Source organism: Rana temporaria, chromosome 12, assembly GCF_905171775.1.
Source record: "Rana temporaria chromosome 12, aRanTem1.1, whole genome shotgun sequence".
NCBI classification, from domain to species: domain Eukaryota; kingdom Metazoa; phylum Chordata; class Amphibia; order Anura; family Ranidae; genus Rana; species Rana temporaria.
In genome coordinates, this window is record NC_053500.1 from 115129013 (window position 1) to 115148566 (window position 19554).

Below are 19554 nucleotides of genomic sequence, written 5' to 3' on the forward strand. Positions count from 1 at the left end.
TGCCAGCACACCATGGATCTTCAAATATAGTCCAAAGCATTTATTGCAAAACAATTACATCATCAAAGAACAAGTGCAACGTTTCTGAGCCATGCAAGACCCCTTTATCAGGCATGTGATGGCAGCACTTGCCTGATGAAGGGGTCCTGCATGGCCCTGAAACTTTTAACTTGCTCTTTGATGATGTGATCGTTTTGCAATACATGCTTTGGATTATGTTTGAAGATCCATGGTGTGCTGGCGATTATTTGCATTGATTTTCAATGTATCCGGTGTCCGGCTGATAATCGCTACAGTGCCCATTATTGAAGAGCCTTGTGATCCAGGAAAGTATGCGATGGGAATATAGATAAGACTGTGAACAGATGTCTGTATATGTGCAGCCTCTGCATCCCAATTGACATCTGTGCACAGCCTTGTGCTGGGCATATTCTTTAGGTATGTCCCATGTCAACGAGGCCTTATAATCCGTCATGTTTTTGCCACAAGTGAGTTATCTTCTCACTTGGGGAGTGAGAAGATAACTAGTGTCTCCATTGCAAGATTTTCTGGTGACCACTCAAAAGTTTGAGATTTTATTTTACTTCCATGCTAAATGATTATGGTCACCAGGACAAATAGACAGGGTGACCCTCCCAATCGGGAACATCTGACAGGTGTTTTAATCCCTCTCAAATCTAAAACTAAACAAAACATTGCCTTCAGTTATTATTTAAGTGCTAAAATAATAATTTTAAATGGAATTTATTATGTATTTTCAAAGTAACAAAAAAAGTGAACAATTCAATAGATGGTACGGTTTACAGATCAAGGGGATAACAAATCATGAGGTGAAAAAGAAAATAATCATTTTAATGTAGAACATATAATGTTCCAACTTGATACATAAATATTAAATGGTACAGAATGATAGATTACCACAAAAGCAACATTCTTGAGATTGTCATATGGAATATTTTGAAATTTCAGCCAGGAACTTAAGATTCTTTTACCACAATGATCAGGAAACCCTTGAAAGTGACAGTTTGGCAATCAACCACAATGTTTAATTGTTTGGAGCCCGTCGTGTAAGGCTTAAATTCAAATTTCACAGTTATCTTCTCTTTGGGCTTCAGTGAAAATCTGCATCATAAAACAAAATGCATTTGAATTGGCTTTGTGTGGCACATATTATGTTTTAATAAACCCCCTAAATTTCAAGCACTTTTACTTTAAAATGACTCAGTATCAGGCACCTGTTCGAATTGGAATTTACACCCATGAGTTGAACTAGTTCAGTTTTATCTCTAATGGAGAAATGCATGAGCTGTTATTAGCTGTATCCTTTCCCTTTCAGAGCAGAAATATCATCCTAGTGTCTCACTAGTGAATCTGCCACTGGCGACACATCACCGAGGTGCAACCAGTTCCCTTAACCTCCCTGGCAGTATTCCCGAGTGTGGCTCGGGGTGAAATTTCAGTACCAAAAGCGGTACCCCGAGCCACACTCAGGCCTCGTACACACGACCGAGTTTCTCTGCAAAAACCAGCGAGAAACTTGCTGTTCTTTTTTTTTTTTTTGCCGAGGAAACTGGTCGTGTGTACATTTTTCGACGAAGAAACTATCGAGGAACTCGTCGAGCCAAAAAGAGAGCATGTTCTCTATTTCCTTGATGGGAATGGAGAAAATTGGCTTGTCGAGTGTACGAGGCCTCAGGATCGCATCACAGGATCCATGCACAGCAGGGGTGCCCAACCTTTTGAAGAGCGAGGGCCACTCAAGCGACTTTGGTAACCGGTCGTGGGCCACAATGAGCGGAACGGGTGGATGACATGTCCGTGCCTGCTCTGCTATACTCATTTTTGTTTAGCGGGTCGCATTGGAGGCAGGACACAAGTCGGTTTATGTCTACCACTACTTAGAGGTGAATGGAGGGTCCAATTGGTTGAACTTTCAGACTGACCATGTGAAAGGTGCCCAAGGCCACTTTCACACTGATGTACTGCAGGTTTACCCGCACCGCAGGTGCAACACAGTTTCACTTTGGCTTTCCTGCACTTTGCAATAGACTTCTATTATATTCTACAGGTTTGGTGCACTTTCAGAAAGCTCACCAAACTCGCAGATAATAATAGAAGTCTATGGATCAGTGCAGGTAACCCGCAGGTAAACTACATTGTACCTACGGATCAGTTTGAAAGCAGCCCAGTAATCACTGCAGAACAGATATGTCCATATATACACTGTGATTTTAATAATAAACTCACCTTTAATAACAGTATTCTATTCTAAACCATCCCAGAGCAGGAGGTCGCGGGAAAAACATCAGAGGGCTCCATGGGCCACTGGTTGGGCACCCCTGATGTACAACTTACTTACCTTGTCCCCTGGATCATGTGATGTCTTCCTGCTGTGATCTGCGAGCCGCCGTGTCTCGCTCGATTCACAGTGCCGAGCTCCATTCACTGTGAGCGTTGCGATGCACGGGGACGGAGTTCGGCGCCAAATTCAAAAAGTAAAAAACACAGTATAGATAGAGTATACTGTATTAAATAATTACACACCCCGTTTGTCCCTAGCGGTCTGTCCAGTGTCCTGCATGCAGTTTTATATAATAAAAACTGTAGATTGTTCATAGCAACCAAAAAGTGTCCCTTTACATCAAAAGTACTTTTAGACCAGCTAGAAAACAGCGATAATACATTAAAATCACTTGCAGAATTGAGCGATAGTGATTTGTGGGGAAATTTGTCATCGAACACTGAAAGTAATGACAGAGACAATTCTGCAACTGAGCAAATTTCAGTGTTTTTGATTTGATTACATTATTGAATAATTTTTATTATTATTATATTATTATTTGTTATAATTATTTATAGCTATTTATTATATTATAATTAATGATTTTGTGTTTCAAGCTTTAACATACCCGGGATGTCTACTAGACTCTTGTTTGGACAGATTTAAGCGAGTTATTTGTAATGCCTTGTACACACGATCGGAATTTCCGATGGAAAAAGTCAGACGACATTTTTTCATCGGATATTCCGACCATGTGTGTGAACTATCTGAGTATTTCCATCGGAAATTCCGACGGACTTAGAAAAAGAACATGTTCTCTTTTTTTCAGATGAAAAAGATTTCTATCGGAAATTCCGTTCGTCTGTATGGAACTCCCGACTGAGAAAAAAAGATGCATGCTCAGAATCAAGTCGACGTATGCTCGAAAGGATTGAACTTCATTTTTCTAGGCTCGTCGTAGTGTTGTTGTACGTCACTGCATTTTGGATGGTCGAAATTTGGTGTGACAGTGTGTATGCAAGACAGCTTGAATGGAATTCTGTCAGAAAAATCAGTCAGGCCCCGTACACACGTCCGAGGAACTCGACGTGCCAAACACATCGAGTTCCTCGTCGAGTTCAGTGTTGAAGCCGCCGAGGATCTTGGCGGGCCGACTTTCCTCATTGAACAACGAGGAAATAGAGAACATGTTCTCTATTTGACCCGACGAGTTCCTCGTCGGCTTCCTCGCTGAAAAGTGTACACACGATCGAGTTTCTCGGCAGAATCCAGCTCCGATCGAGTTTCTGGCTGAATTCTGCTGAGAAACTCGGTCGTGTGTACGGGGCCTCAGAGTTTATCCCGACGTAAATTCCGATCGTGTGTACGGGGCATAAGAATTACAGGCCTACAATATTAAACACCAAATATGCTAAATAATTGTACCGCTTTCAGCATCAAAAATCTGACATAAACATACCGCCAGGGAGGTTAATGGCGATGCTCCCTCGCTAGCCTATAACACTTGCTATGAACTTGCTTATTGGACCACAGTAACAGCCCAACTTTATATGTACTCTCCTCATCATTGATTCAGGTGTGGTGGGACAAGCCTGTTTATACTGTTCCTGTATAATTTAATGGAGTGCAAGAATATTAAGTGGCAAGCATCCAAAGTTTAATCCATTTATCATTAATGCTAAACCTAAAAAAGTTGTGCATTTTGACCGCCGAAACATGTATTATCTCTTTTAGCCTCGAAGGAGGGAGCGCATTTTTACCCCTGAATCATGTTGTATGTCTTTTGCCCCAATAAAGTGGATGAATTTTTCTACATCTGAAACATGCAGTATGTCTTTAGCCCCAAAGAAGGGGCTTTATTTTCATTATAAACTGTGAAAAAAGCAATCAGCGCCAAATACTAACAAATTTTAAATATAAATGTGAATAGTAATAATAAATTACAATATCTCCACAACTGCTGTGACCACTCCTAATATAGACTATAATAATTGTTAAATAGTGCAGCGCTATGAAATAAACTCTAAAATATACATACAAATATAAAGTGTACAATGCTTATTAATAGTGATTGTCTCACACTCTAGTCAGTCCTTGTGTGACTTCTCAAAAAAAGGTGTCTCTGGCAGGAGATAGGAAGGACGGATTCGATAAGCGCGGCCGCCTAATTTGGATGTCAGATCTTTTTTCCACCTCAGGACCCGTTCAGTTACCTTTCTCAGTCTAATACTGTGGTGGACGCCCCTCTAGCGCCATCTAGTGGCCCCTTAGGAGAAGGCTCCTATTACATCAACACCACTCCTATGGTCTGAAAAATACCAATCAAGACTGTGGCTGCCTGTCTGTACATTAGGGGATTTCTTTGGTGGACGCTTTTAGGCGATTGTTTTCTTCGACTGCTCTTATCCGTCTATGTTTTTGGTCACATCCCTATAAGAATATCAATAATACCCCAAACTGGTTACACAATTGCTCTTTGGTGTATGGTGAACGTGCTAGAGTTAATTGGTATCAGACCCCACCACGGTTGCATTGGAGCGTAATATGTCAACTTTTTCTTCTCAAACTAAATGAACACCGTTTTCGAAGCTCCAGAAGAAACATGTCGAGCTGAAAATTTTAATCATTCAAGAATCCATCTAGTATCCTCTGAAATCATCACGCCACCCAGCGCCTTTACTGTATCAATTACATTCAGCACTGTGGCTATTGAGCGGTTTTCTCTTAGAGTGATAAGATTGGGGTTCTTTTATTACCATTTTTTGTGTTTTTCTTTTGTATCAAGTGCAATTGCTATGTATTTTGTAAAATTCTATTAAAATATTATTAATTTGATCAGGGTGTGCCTACAAAGTCCAAATTTTCTTTGTTAGAGACATGGTTACATGTCTTTTTCCACAAACCTATATATCCAAGGATGTGGCACATATCTATTAGTGGGTGAATGATTACCACCCTAGGGCAACTGTAATCATAACAATACTTCTCAAAAATATATTGAAGAAATAATAAAATAATAATAGAGAAAAAACAACTCCTGTATTTTCTTAAATTTTTTTCTCATAAAATGTCTTGTAAACAGAAACACTGCTGTGTAGATCCTCTATCTCTTGAGTATAATGCTATGTGCACACCATCACCAGCCAAAATGCCCGCTCACCTCAAGGACGAGTTAAAAACTCATAGAAAAGATCTTGCATTCAATCCTCATTCCTTTCTTTTTCTCGGCTTATTGGTGTTAAGAATCTTATGCTCCTTAGACTGCCTGTTCATGCTGGTGGCTTCACTACAGCTGATTCCAGGGAACTCTTAAGCCTTGTACACACGATCGGGTTTCCCGGCTGACTTTTTCCCACCAGGAAATCCTGCTCAGTTCACTCTTTCCCCTACACACGCCCCATTTTCCCGACAGGAAAACTGCGATGGAGCTTTGGCTGGGAATCCCGGCCGTGTGTATGCTCCATCGCAGTTTTTCCCATAGGAAAACTGGCAAAAAACGCCGGACAAAAGTCCGCCGGATTTCCCAGCGGGAAAAAAGAGAACTGGTTCTCTTTTTTTGTCCAGCGGATTTTGGCCAGTTTTCCCATCGGAAAAACTGTGAGGAGCATACACAGGGCCGGGATTTCCGGCCAAAAGCTCTCCTCACAGTTTTCCCGTCGAGAAAACTGATCATGTGTACGAGGCTTCACTCAGGTTCAGCTCCTCTTTAATCAGAGTGGTTTTGTAACATGGAACAACAAACACCATAGTTTTTCCCTGTTGCTACATATATTAAACCACCCCCAAAGAGTTACACTTACAAAGTAAAAACATCAGATAAGCATATAAAACATTGGCTTGTTCAGCGCAGGTCTCACCCACAGTGACTAATATGTTCTCATAGACTCGGCTTCTCCCCTCTATTTGTGATTCACCCTCTCATTGGGCTCCCTCAGTAGAATCTATATGCTTATCTGATGTTTTTACTTTGTTAGGCCTCGTACACACGACCGAGGAACTCGTCGTAAATGAAACATCGTTTTCCTCGACGAGTTCCTTGTCAGGCTTGTCGAGAATCTTGACAAGCTTTCTTTGCGTACACACTGTCAAGACAAAATCTTGTTGTTCTCAAACGCGGTGACGTACAACACGTACGACGGCACTATAAAGGGGAAGTTCGATTCTACTGGCACAACCCTTGGGGCTGCTTTTGCTAATCTCATGTTACTGCGTGTTAAGTAAAAGTTTGGTAAGAGACGATTCGCGCTTTTCAGTCTGTTACAGCGTGACAAATGTGCTATCTCCATTACGAACGCTATTTTTACCCAAAGTGCGCTCCCGTCTTATACTTTATAGTGAGCATGCGCGGGTTTCTAAGCATACACACAAACGTGTTTCTCGTCGTAAACCAGCCCGACGAGAAACACGACGAGGAAATTGAGACTCCCGACGAGGAAAAAGAGAACTTGTTCTCTTTTTTTCTCGTCGAGTTCCACAACAGTTTTCGGGACGAAAAACATACACACTATTGTTTTCCTCTGCAAAAAAGCTCTGCCACTAAGTTTCTTGATGGATTCTGTCAAGGAAAACAGTCATGTGTACGAGGCCTAAATGTAACTATTTGGGGGTGGTTTAATAAATGTAGCAACAGAGAAACACTATGGTAGTTGTGTTTGTTGTTCCATGTTACAAAACCACACTGATTAAAGAGGAGCTGAACCTGACTGAGAGTTCCCTGGAATCAGCTGCAGTTAAGCCACCAGCGTGAACAGGCAGTCTAAGGAGCATAGGATGCTTATCATCAATAAGCAAGAAGAAGAAAGGAATGAGGAGGATTTGAATGCAAGATATTTTCTATGAGTTTTTAATAGACATGTGCATTCGTTTTCATTCGAATGCATTTTCGTCCGAATTTCGGGTATTTTCCTTATCGTTTTAACAAATGAAAACGAACGCGACATAAAAATGCTTTATTTTCGTTTTCGTTGCTACAACAGTTAGAAAGATAGGAGATTCGACATGACGCTGACAATAGCAATCGGTGTCTATCGAACCTGTGGTCGAATGTGCCTAACCTTAACTCGATTAGTCCAAGATTATTTTACATAGAGAGAAAAGATTCGACATAGAGAAAAGATTCGACATAGAGAAAAGATTCGACATAGAGAAAAGATTTGACATAGAGAGAAAAGATTTGACATTATAGAGACAGTGTTGGGGTAGACCATTCGACATGAACAACGAAGATTCAACGAAGCAGTATAAAACATACAAACGTCGAATCTGTCATTGAAGGCTTATGGTGTCTGTCGAAAGTTTTAAGAAGATTTGACAAGCAGCTAAACTGTACGACGCCGCAATCGAACATTTCCGGTCAAATGCTCAGCCCATAGGCTATAGAAAAATGTGAATGTTTGTTGACTAGTAATAATAATTTATAAATATAATTATTACTAGTCATACAACATTAGAATTCTACTATAGCTTGTAGGCAAAACATTTGACTGGAAATGTAAGATTGCGGCGTCGTACAGTTTAGCTGCTCCGTCGAATCTTAGAACATTTGACAGACACCATAAGCCTTCAATGACAGATTCGACCTTAATTCAGATTTTCGGACGAATGCATTTTTTTTAACGAAACAAAATAAATAAAAATGAATTTCGGGAGTAACTAAATAAATGAATTTTTCATATGAAAACAAAATATTTCAGTGTTCACAAGTCTAGTTTTTAACTCATCCTTGAGGTGAGCGGGCATTTTGACTGGTGATGATGGTGTGCACATAGCATTATTTTCATTATGATTGCGTCTTTTCTGCTGTCTTTATCAATAACTGGATTCAACCCTGGATGCTTGCCTTCACATTCGTTCTCTTTGATGCCCCACACCTCCATTAAATTCAAGAGCTTCCTCAGGTAGCTCCTGTATACAATATTGTGAGTGGCCTTTATCTGACTTTTATTTTGGAGCCCACAGACAAGAAAAACACTTGATATAGATTTGTGATTGTATCTGGACACATATTCACAGAACATGCAGCTATAAGAACACTTTGAAGAGTTCCATTACAAGGACCAGAACACCAACTGTTATGACAACTTGCACAATGCATATGCACTTTTTAACTGCAAGTGCACCTAAAATGCCTCGCCTCTGTCAAAGGACCAGATCATGCACCTAAAAATAGAGATCTTTCCTGCTTTCATCCTTGTGGAGATGGAAAAAAAATGCAAATTTTCCTCCTTTTACAGGCAGGGACGGGCATTCATGAACCCAAATATAGGGTGAGAGTCACATTTTGTGGCCCCTCTAGAGGGTACTACCTGAAACCAAAATTCACACTTTGCCTTGCGGTATGAAAACTCACAGTACAGTACAGTAGATGTCATGCATAAGGGATCACTGTAGGTACATCATTCTGCTTACTTGTTTTCAATCTGCTCTTTAATGAGTCCACTGCCCTCTGCCAAAACTTTACAGTCTGTTAGATTCTTATCAAGTGGATTAGTGAATGTGACTTCAGCAGTGAGTGGATTTTTTACAACAGCATCTCCGAGAATCTGAAAAAATAGATAAAAAATAATTATAGTGTTTGTTACCCTAAAAGGAATAAAAAAATGTAATCTGTCCCCAGTGCTTGTGCTGTGTAATTTGGCCCCCTGTATCACCTAAAAAACCTGTCTGTTTCTGCCCACACCCCTGTAAACTGACCACGGTTCATCATGGCTGCTGAGCCCTGACACTGTGGTCAGTTTACGTGCCTCTGTCATCCGCTCTCTCCTCTGCCCTCCTCTGTGCTCCTCTCCCCCTCCCTCCCTGCCTGTCAGTTCCGTGTCTGCCCCTCCCCCTCCTGCTGCTGAAATTACTGTTAATTATTTACACTATTCTCTCTGCTATATACCTGATTTCTGAGTGCTGATCGGCGCTCACATGACTGGCCTCCTCTCTCCTCCCCGCCTCCAATCATAACTGATGTCTGCGGGGGGATCTCGACCCCTCCCGCTGCAGTTGTCAGGTCAAGAGAGGAGAGAGACGGTCGATCACGTGAACACCGATCAGGGATCGGAAATCAGATATATAGCAGCTTATTTTTACATAGCACAGACACTGGGGCACCTTACATGATTAAACAGAGAGGATAATTTAAATTGTATATAGTGGCTTAAGAACCACTTTAAGTACAAGCTACGTTGACGATTTGTCAAAGTTTGGCTGATCACACTTTGATATCCTGGGAAATGTGCCTGACCACATTGTTCCTGGAAATCTCTAAAGCCCTTGTACACAAGATTGGTTTGTCTGATGAAAACGGACCAATGGACCGTTTTCATCTGACAAACCGATCGTATGTGGGCCCCATCAGTTTGTTTTCAATCGGTGAAAAAAAAATAGAACATGTTTTAAAATGTTCCTATGGATAAAAAAAAACAATAGAAAAAAACGATCGTCTGTGTGGAAGTCCATCGGTCAAGAATCCACGCATGCTCAGAATTAAGTCGACGCTCGGAAGCATTGAACTTCATTTTTCTCCGCACGTCATAGTGTTTTACGTCACCGCGTTTGGACACGGTCGGATTTTTGACCGATGGTGTACAGGCAAGACTGATGAAAGTCAGCTTCATCAGATATTCGACGGAAAAATCCATCGGATTAGATTACATCAGATATCCGATCGTGTGTACAGAGCTTAACTCTCCAGTTTTGGGCTCAGAATTGTTTTTAATAATATCCTTCTGTCTATCCAAAGCTTAGTACCACAGTGTCTGGGGAAATGGGCATTTCAATCGTTTTTTTTATCCAGAAATCCTAAAAAGGAAAGTAAAATTTATCTTGGAGAGCGTCTTTTAAAGCAGTATTAAAATCTACCAAGACAGACTTATCTGTAAAATGATGACCTCCAATCAGGGCCGTTTTTACCATAGGGCAAACAGGGGCAGCTGCCCAGGGCCCTGTCACTGTTGGGGGCCCAAAGCAGAGCCGCCCGTTAAGCCCCTGTGCTGCCACATCTGCTTCCCTTCCCAGTGTTTTAAAATGGGCCTGGCGGTGCGTTAGCAGGACGGTAAAAAAAAGCCCTGCTAGCCGCATCTTTGGAGCAGTGAAGGAGCGGTGTGTATTCCGCTCCTCCACCGCTCCTGCCTATTGAAATCAATGGGACACCGCAGCTATACCGCAGGCAATGCGCCTCTTTCTTTAACCCTTTCTTGGCCACTAACAGGGGTAAAACCGCCCTGCTAGCAGCTGAATAGCGCTGCTTTACCACAGACGCCGCCCCAGGGTGACCACATTTCCAAACTACCATTCAGGAACACCCTTCGTTCCCAAAAAATCAGCTTGTGCTATAAAGAATCGAGGCGGGATTTATGATTTCTCCAATCACAAGCAGGGGGCGGGATTGTGCTCCTCCAGGCAATCCTGGCCAGGACAAGTACTGTCAGTGAGTAAAGTGGTGATGTGGCGGCCTTTTTTGTGGGCATCAGATTGGCCCAGGGGGGTGGCTGTGTCAGTTTCATCCCAGGACACTGTATTGTCCTGGAATGAATGTGCCCGGGACAGACCTGCAAAATGCGGGACTGTCCCGGGCAATCCGGGACACATGGTCACCCTACGCCGCCCCCACCCCAGTGTGAAAGGGGCCTTAGTAAATCAACCCCACAGGGACTGACTTTACAACTATGCTATGGGGTTGATTTACTAATTGCAATTGCTTTAGATCTGAGGGGAAGATCTGAAATGAGGGGAAGCTCTGCTGATTTTATCATCCAATCATGTACAAGCAAAATGCTGTTTTCTATTTTCCTTGCATGTCCCCCTCAGATCTACAGCGACTACACTTCCAAGTGCACTTGTAGTGCAAAGTGGGTTTGCCTTTAGTAAATCAACCCCACACGTGTTAGTGCAAATGATGTTTGCTGTGCTGTGTCGGGAAATAAGGTGTACATATAGGGGCAGATCCACAGACAGAGTACGCCGGCGTATCTACTGATACGCCGGCGTACTTTCAAATTACCCGCGTCGTATCTTTAGTTTGAATCCTCAAACCAGGATACGACGGCACCTGGGTTAGATCCGACAGGTGTATGTCCTCGTACGCCTTCGGATCTAAGATGCAATACTTCGGCGCCCGCTGGGTGGCGTTCACGTCGTTTTCCGCGTCGGGTATGCAAATTAGCTATTTCCGACGATCCACGAACGTACGCGCGGCCGTCGCATTCTCTTACGTCGTCTCTAGTCGGCTTTTTCCGGCGTATAGTTAAAGCTGGTATTTTGCGGCGTATGGTTAGACTTGCCATGTTAAGTATGGCCGTCGTTACCGCGTCGAAATTTTAATTGTTTTTATTTTTTGCGTGAGTCGTCCGTGAATCGGAATGTACGTAAGTCCCGTCTAAGTTAAAAAAATGACGCCCTAGCGACATCATTTAGCGCAATGCACGGCGGGAAATTTTGGGACGGCGCATGCACAGTTCATTCGGCGCGGGGACGCGCTTCATTTAAATAAAACACGCCCCCTACCCGCCCAATTTGAAATCCACCGCCAGAGATAAACTACGCCGCCGTAACTTACGGCGCAAAATCGTTGAGGATTCGAAATTACGCCAGGTAAGGTACGGTGGCGTAGTGTATCTCTGATACGCTGCACCGATCTATTTCTATGTGGATCTGGCCCATATTTTCTATCTGTTGTCAATGAATGTCACATTTCAACACATAACATTTTGCACATTAAGGCAACGCACCAGAGCAGGCAGGGCCCGTAAGAATTATTTTGTAAATCAATAAGGGGTTGTAAGTTTGGGTACATACAGCAATGTTTTTACCTACCTTAATGTTCAGTGATGGGTTTTTTAAAGTAATTATTTTGGATATAAGCAGCTTCCTTGTGTCATCCCACTTACACAGAGCTGTCACATCTATCACCTTATCATCCCGGAGACATTCTATATATTTGCTGAAAGGGATCTTGAATGAAATTTCTTTTTCTGAAATAGCAAATTTATCAATATCATTTTATGGTTTATACATTTTTCTACATTTTTGGCGATATCACATTTTGTCACTTTAACTGACAATTGCGCGGTCATGCGGCTCTGTGCACAAATAAAATTTACATCCTTTTTTTCCCCCACAAATAGAGCTTTCTTTTGGTAGTATTTGAACACCTCTGCAATTAAAATTTTTTGCGCTATAAACAGAAAAAGGCCGTCAATTTTTTAAAAAATGTATTTTTTACTTTCTGCTACAAAACATTCACCCAAAATTTTTTAAAAATCAAATATCTTCATCAATTTAGGCCAATTTGTATTCTGGTACATACTTTTGTTTAAAAAAAATCCCAATAAGCGTATATAGATTGGTTTGCGCAAAAGTTAATAGTCTACAAACTATTGGTATAGATTTATGGATTTTTTTATTTTTTAAGTGTTTTTACTGGTAATGGCGGTGATCAGCAATTTTTAGCGGGATTGCGACATTGCGACGGACAGATTGGACGCCTAACTGACACTTTTGACACTTTTTTGGGACCAGTGTTACTAATACAGTGATAAGTGCTAAAAAATGCACTGATTGCTGTATAAATGATACTGGCAGGGAATGGGTTAACACTAGGGGCGATCAAAGGGTTAAATGTTTTCCCTGTCAGTGTTTTCTAACTGTGGGGGGAGGGTGATGCACTCGAGGCAGAGAGACATCTGTGTTCCCGATGAGCAGGGATCACAGATGTCTCTCTTCCTCACTGAGAGAAGGACAGTTGGCCTTGTTTACATTTGCAGACCGTCCTTCTATCACTCTACCGAGCGATTGCGGGTAGCCGGCGGCCATCGCGGCCACCCCACCTACTGATTGGCTCCTGCTGTATCCAGCCACAGCAGGAGTGCGGCTCCGGTGGCACGCTTGTACGCACCCCAGAGCCATTAACGATAGTCATGTACAGGTACGTGATTATGAGTTTAACCACTTCCATACCGGGCATTTACGCACCTTCCTGCCCAAGCCAATTTTCAGCTTTCAGCGCTGTCGCACTTTGAATGACAATTGCGCGGTCATGCTACACTGTACCCCAAAAAAATGTTTTATAATTTTATTCCCACAAATAGAGCTTTCTTTTTTTGCGTAACAACTAAAAAAAGGCCAAAATTTTCAAAAAAAATAAAGTTTTTTGTTTCTGTTAATTTTTTTTGTAAAAAAGTAAGTTTTCTTCTTCAATTACGGGCACTGATATGGCGGCACTGATGGGCACCGATGAGGTGGCACTGATGGGCACCGATGAGGCGCCACTGATGGGCACTGATAGGCGGCACTGGTATGCGGCACTGATGGGCACTTATTTATTTTTACTAATTAACAGTGCCCATGTTGCCAGTCAGTGCCCATTTGTGGGCACTGATTGGCATCTATTGTGCTTTTTTTTACATGTGGATGGCCATGGGTGATGTACCTGGCCATCCACATGTTTCCCCCTTGCCTGGTGGTCCAGTGTGGGCATCCGAGGGGAGGCTGCGCTGATAAACAATCAGCGCGAACCCCCCCTGTCAGGAGAGCCGCCGATCGGCTCTCCTCTACTCGCATCTGTCAGACACGAGTGAGGAAAAGCCGATCAACGGCTCTTCCTGTTTACATCGTGATCAGCCGTGATTGGACACAGCTGATCACGTGGTAAAGAGCCTCTGCATCACCGATCGCCATAGACACCCCGCATCACCGATCGCTGCGCGCCCCCACGGGCGCGTGCCGGCATGTTATCCTGCTGGACGTCAATAGACATCCAGTAAGGATTTCACAACCACTTCCCGGACGTCAATTTACTATTGACGGGGCGGGAAGTGGTTAATGGCCGTCCTGCCGCAGTATATGTACGTTAAAGTGGTCTGTAGGTAGGCAATGAAGAATACATGTAAAGAATTAGGAAATAGAAATGGGACTTTACATTAAACATGTCATTGTGGGTAAGGATAATATATATGAATAAATTAAATACATTCAAATTCAATTTGATGCCATTAGCCCCTGAGGGTAGTCCATGATTTTTAAAGCATAAATAAAATAAAATATATTACAGATATAATCATAAAAGATTAATATATTTATAATAATATTAATAAATTGAATGCAAACAAATCATTGGACATAATTAATACAATTCTTACAAAGAAATACATAAATCAATAAATGTACAATTCAAAAATACATAAATCACATGGTACAGGTACAGACAAGGGAGAATACTGTTATTGGTATTCATAATAAAAAAAGCTTAGCTAGGCACCCTTATTTTAAATAAGACGCGTTTCTTGGCTTACTGCCTTCCTTTGGCTGATGCCTGATGACTGGCAGGAAGCCAAGAAACGCGTTGGTTTTAAACTAAGGGTGCCTAGCAAAGCCTGTTTTAATTGTGAATTCCAATAACACTATTCTAGATGATTGATAGCTCCCAACTCTCCCCCCCCCCCCACCCGCCCTTTCTTCAGAGATCTAAGGTCATTCATAGGAGCTGTAGTACAGCTTCTATAAATGGCAGATCAGGCAGGAAAAGGTGGACATAGATGGGCTCTGTTGGTGAGAGCTCCATATAGCCCCTCAGTTATATTAACCCCTGCCTTGCCAGTGGGCTGGACCCAGGAGGATTATTACTAAAAGGAGAAGAATCAACACAAAGGACTCATCATGTAAGTTATGTCCCTTGTGCTGATTTTTCTATTTGTGTTTTTGGTTGCACTTAGGCTTGAAATACAGTAAAACTGGAAGCAAAGATCATTTGTTATTGAAAGTCATTATTACCTTCTTTGGAAGCCATTGAAACAGACTCAGACTTCATCATCAACTTTTTCATTATTCTTCGGGTGTATCCAGTGATATTGGCATTGAAAATAACTGTTATTGTTTTGTCAGATGACATTCCATTGGACAGAACCAATGTGAGATCAATATCTTGGCCAAGCCTGGGGGTTTCTATTTCTTTGAACTTTGCAGTTATCACTTCAATGGGGACTGCACTCACTCTGCTTTCCCTGGGCACAGCAGTTGATGATCTTGCCAATGTTGCCTCGCCCTCACTGCTTTCAAAGTTTTGCCTTCCGTATAAATTTACTAGGGCATTGTGGTACGCTTCTCTTTCAGCTGCAGTGCCTATTTAAAGCATAAAACAAAGCAAAATAAAAATTGTCCACAATTATCTGAAACCAGCCAAAAACAGCACAGCAAATGTATATAACAAAGTGTTTGTATTGCTTCCTAAAGAAATACAAAATAATCGAGGATGCCTTGACAGATTGTAAGTGAGATGCTTTTATCAATAAGGCAACCTATGTTGTCCTATAGCAGTCAATCAGAATTAAACCCCTGAAATGTGATATGAATAAAGACCATCACACTATAGTGTGCACTTGTCTTAATCCAGAGCATTAAGTGTAATTTCTCTCTGCTGCCTTGTTCCCTTACTATCTGCATCAGTCTCTTGACAAGTTTTTAGTGACACCAAAAGGTAAAAAGGTGACAGAGGAGGGACCTCCAGCACACAGCCTGTAATTGACAGTCTCATCTCTGTTCCTGTGTGCTGTTCGAAGGGAGGGTTGGTATCCCTTCTCTCCAAACAAGCTCTCACTGAGCTTTCCAAAGTGTATCTTTATTCCCCCTCCCGTGCCTCCCGCCCCAGAGCACCTATTCCCCATGTTGATGGGGACAAGGGCCTCTTCTCGACAACCCTGTGTGATGGTTGTGTGTACAGTTTGACCTATGTAAGAAGCTTTTTAGCAGTTTTTTGTTCTTGTGTTCGGCGGTGTGGCGGGTGTCATGATCAATGATGGATCTACATCGGGGGACATTGTTTTTTTTATTTTTTTCATAAAGGAATTGTCAAAAAACACCTCCTGTCTTTATTTTTGACAGTCTTTTTTGTTGAATAGGTAGGGGTACAATGTACCCCATACTCATTCACATGGGGAGGGGGCCAGGATCTAGGGGCCTCCTTGTTAAAGGGTGCTTTCAGATTCAGATAAGCCCCCTTCCCACAGACCCCGACAATCACAGCCCAGGGCTGTCAGGAAGAGGGGCCCTTGTTCCCATCAACATCGGGACAAGGTGCTTTGGGTTGGGGGGGCAGAGCCCCCCCACCCCAAAACACCCCCCATGTTGAGGACATTTGGCCTGGTATGGTTCGGGGGGGGCGCATCCTCACCCCCCTTTCCTGACCTGCCAGGCTGAATGCTTAGATAAGGTTCTGGTATAGATTTTAGGGGGCCCCATGTCGTTTTTCTTTTTAAATTTTGGCATTGTGTTCCCCTTAAAATCCATACCAGACCCAAGGGGGCTGGTATGGATTGGGGGGGACCCCCACACATTTTTTTTATTATTTTTTTATTTACGGCAATGGTATTGTATTGCCAGAAATTTAAATGTAATTTTTTCCTTTATATATGTCAGTTTTGTTACAGATGTGCCACTTTACAGACAGACTAAGGGGACCCCCAGGCACCATATTTAAAGGATTTTTGCATTGTATTGTTTCACTTTAAGCATGCTCCTGCTCCTGTAAAAACAATCTTTTAAAAAATAAAAAATTTGCATTGATACATGTCCCCCCATGGCAGTACCCAGGCCCCCTTTTTATGGCCACGACTTGAATATAAGCCTTCAAAATGGGGACTTTTGATTTTTCTAATTCAGGTCCTATAGACTTCAATGGAGCTCGGGGTTTAGGTCCGAACTTTCACTCTGCTGGTGCTTAAATGGTTGTCACAGAGCAGGAACATCTCTGTACAGGGTAGGATGTAAGAGTGTAATGGGACGTCAGCTATACTATTAGCTGGATTCAAAAAGACGCACCTAACGTTAGGCAGGCGTAGCGTATCTCATATACGCTACGCCGCCGTAAGTTAGAGAGGCAAGTGCTGTATTCACAAAGCACTTGCGTCCTAAGTTACAGCGTAAATGTCCTGGCGTAAGCGCGCCTAATTCAAATTGTGAAGAGGTGGGTGTGTTTTATGTAAATAAAGCATAACCCCACGTAAATGACGTTTTGAACGAATGGCGCATGCGCCGTCCGTGGATGTATTCCAGTGCGCATGCTCCAAATTACGCCGCAAAGACTCATTGGTTTCGACGTGAACGTAAATGACGCCCAGCCCCATTCACGGACGACTTATGCAAACGACGTAAAAATTTTAAAATTCAACGCGGATCCGACGTCCATACTTAACATCGGCTGGGCCAGCTTTTTGTTGGACTAACTTTACACCTGAAAACGCCTTACGTAAATGGCGTATCTTTACTGCGACGGGAAAGCGTACGTTCGTGAATAGGCGTATCTCGCTGATTTACGCATTCTAGGCGTAAATCAGCGTACACGCCCCTAGCGGCCGGCGTGAATAGTCAGCTAAGCTACGACGGCGTAGGAGGTCGTATCTTAGCTACATTTAAGTGTATCTCAATTTGAGAATACACTTAAATGTACGACGGCGCAGATTCAGAGTTACGACGGCGTATCTACTGATACGCCGGCGTAAACCTCTCTGAATCTGGCTATATGGTTTGAAGAAATTGGTCAAAAGCTGTAAGAACTCCTTACAAATTGAATGAGTGGGAATGCTACGCAACACAGTCTTACCTTCTGCATATTTGTAGCTGGAAGTAATATCAATGCGATTTCTAGAGTCGACAGCCTTTGTGCTGGTAAATTTTCCAATGGAGCGTTTGTTAGTCTCAAGTCTTTCAAAAGAATCTTCATTTGTGTGGTAGATCCAGGCGATCTTATCTGCATTTACCTCAGAGAATACAAAAGGACCGTCATAGTTCAGATGAACATCTCCTGCCTTTATTGCCTTCACTGCTGTTGGTCCAAGCTGATAAATGTCTAGAGGAAGAAACAAGCAGAAAATATTTTATTTTCACTTGAAGTAAAGTTTTAAAGACAATGTAACATGCAGTTAAAATCTGTTGAAATATATGAAAAAATATCTAAACCCAAAAACTAAAATGTACTGTAGTGCCTCTCTTTATATATGGTGCCTGCATTTGTTTTCTTTTTTCACACTTTATCTCATTCTTTTCCAAAAATGAAGGTGAAAATATAGCCACCACATCTAATGGTTGGTAAGCTGCAATATATTAAATTTTTGGTTTTGGGTTTATTACCGCTTTAAGTGCCTAGAAATTTGGATTCAGTAATAGGTGATCTTGTTGGTTTATAGTGGTATTAAACCCCAAAGCAAACATTTATTATATTGCAGCTTACCAATTCGTAAATGTGATGTCTGCACTATTTTTTTTTTTTTTTTAGACTTAACAGAACAAGCTCGTCTTCATATGTAGCAGTTACAGGGATGAGATAAACCATTTAACACTGAGTTGCTTACAATGAGCAGCTTTTATTTATTTGTGTAAAACCTTTATCCCAAATGTTCTATTTTTTTTTCTGTAACTGCTTGTGTAACTGCAGTGTAAGATGTTGTTTGACTTCATGCATCTAAAGCATCATACACACGGCCGAGTTTCTCGGCAAAAACCAGCAAGAAGCTTGCTGTTTTTTTTTTTTTGCCGAGGAAACCGGTCGTGTGTACACTTTTCAACGAGGAAACCGCCGAGGATCTCGTCGGGCCAAAAAGAAAGCATGTCTTCTCTTTCCCCGACGGCAATGGGAAAATTTGGCTCGCCGAGATCCTCGGCGGCTTCACAAGGAACTCGACGAGCAAAACAATGTGTTTTGCCCCTTCGAGTTCCTCGGACGTGTGTACGAGGCATAACACTCCCCTACCCCCAGGTAGCAGAGGCAGCAGTTGCAGTTAATCAAAAGCAGCTTTTGTGGCAATATTCACCGTCAACACAAATACAATATATTACCAAAAGTATTGGGACGCCTGCCTTTACAAGCACAATGAAACTTTAACTGCTTGCCGAGCAGCTGCCGGTATTATACTGCAGCAGGTTGGCTCTCCTGCGCAAACAGCCGTAGGTGTACATCGGCCATTGCACAGGAGATAGCGGGCGCGCGGCGCAGAAGCATGCCCACAGGTACCGGCGGACTCAATGTCCACCGGTGACCCGCGATCGCGGTGTACAGAGGCAGAGCGGGGAACTACCTGTAAACAAGGCAAATTCTGCCCGATGACGTCAGAGATCTTATGGTCCCAGTGATCGGGAACAGCGATCTCTGTCATGTCCCAGTGAGCCCACCCAGCCCGTACAGTTAGAACACACCCAGGGAACACACTCAACCCCTTGATTGCCCACTAGTGTTAACTTCATCCCTGCCAGTGTAATTTATACATTGATCAGTGCATTTTTATAGCACTGATCAATAT

The 19554-nt window shown here is 42.4% G+C and overlaps 1 protein-coding gene across 1 annotated transcript in view; it reads right to left on the minus strand.

Moving 5' to 3' along the window:
* Window positions 1–225: 225 nt before the first annotated feature.
* The window catches only part of LOC120918611 (protein-glutamine gamma-glutamyltransferase 6-like), a 62856-nt gene continuing 43527 nt past the window's right edge, over window positions 226–19554 (minus strand). The window contains exons 9-13 of the mRNA XM_040330285.1: window positions 17862–18107; window positions 15038–15385; window positions 12083–12240; window positions 8690–8823; window positions 226–1122 (exon numbers count right to left, since the gene is read on the minus strand). Coding sequence (XP_040186219.1) covers window positions 978–1122; window positions 8690–8823; window positions 12083–12240; window positions 15038–15385; window positions 17862–18107 — 1031 coding nt within the window. The 3' untranslated portion in view covers window positions 226–977. The remainder of the gene's footprint in view (window positions 1123–8689; window positions 8824–12082; window positions 12241–15037; window positions 15386–17861; window positions 18108–19554) is intronic.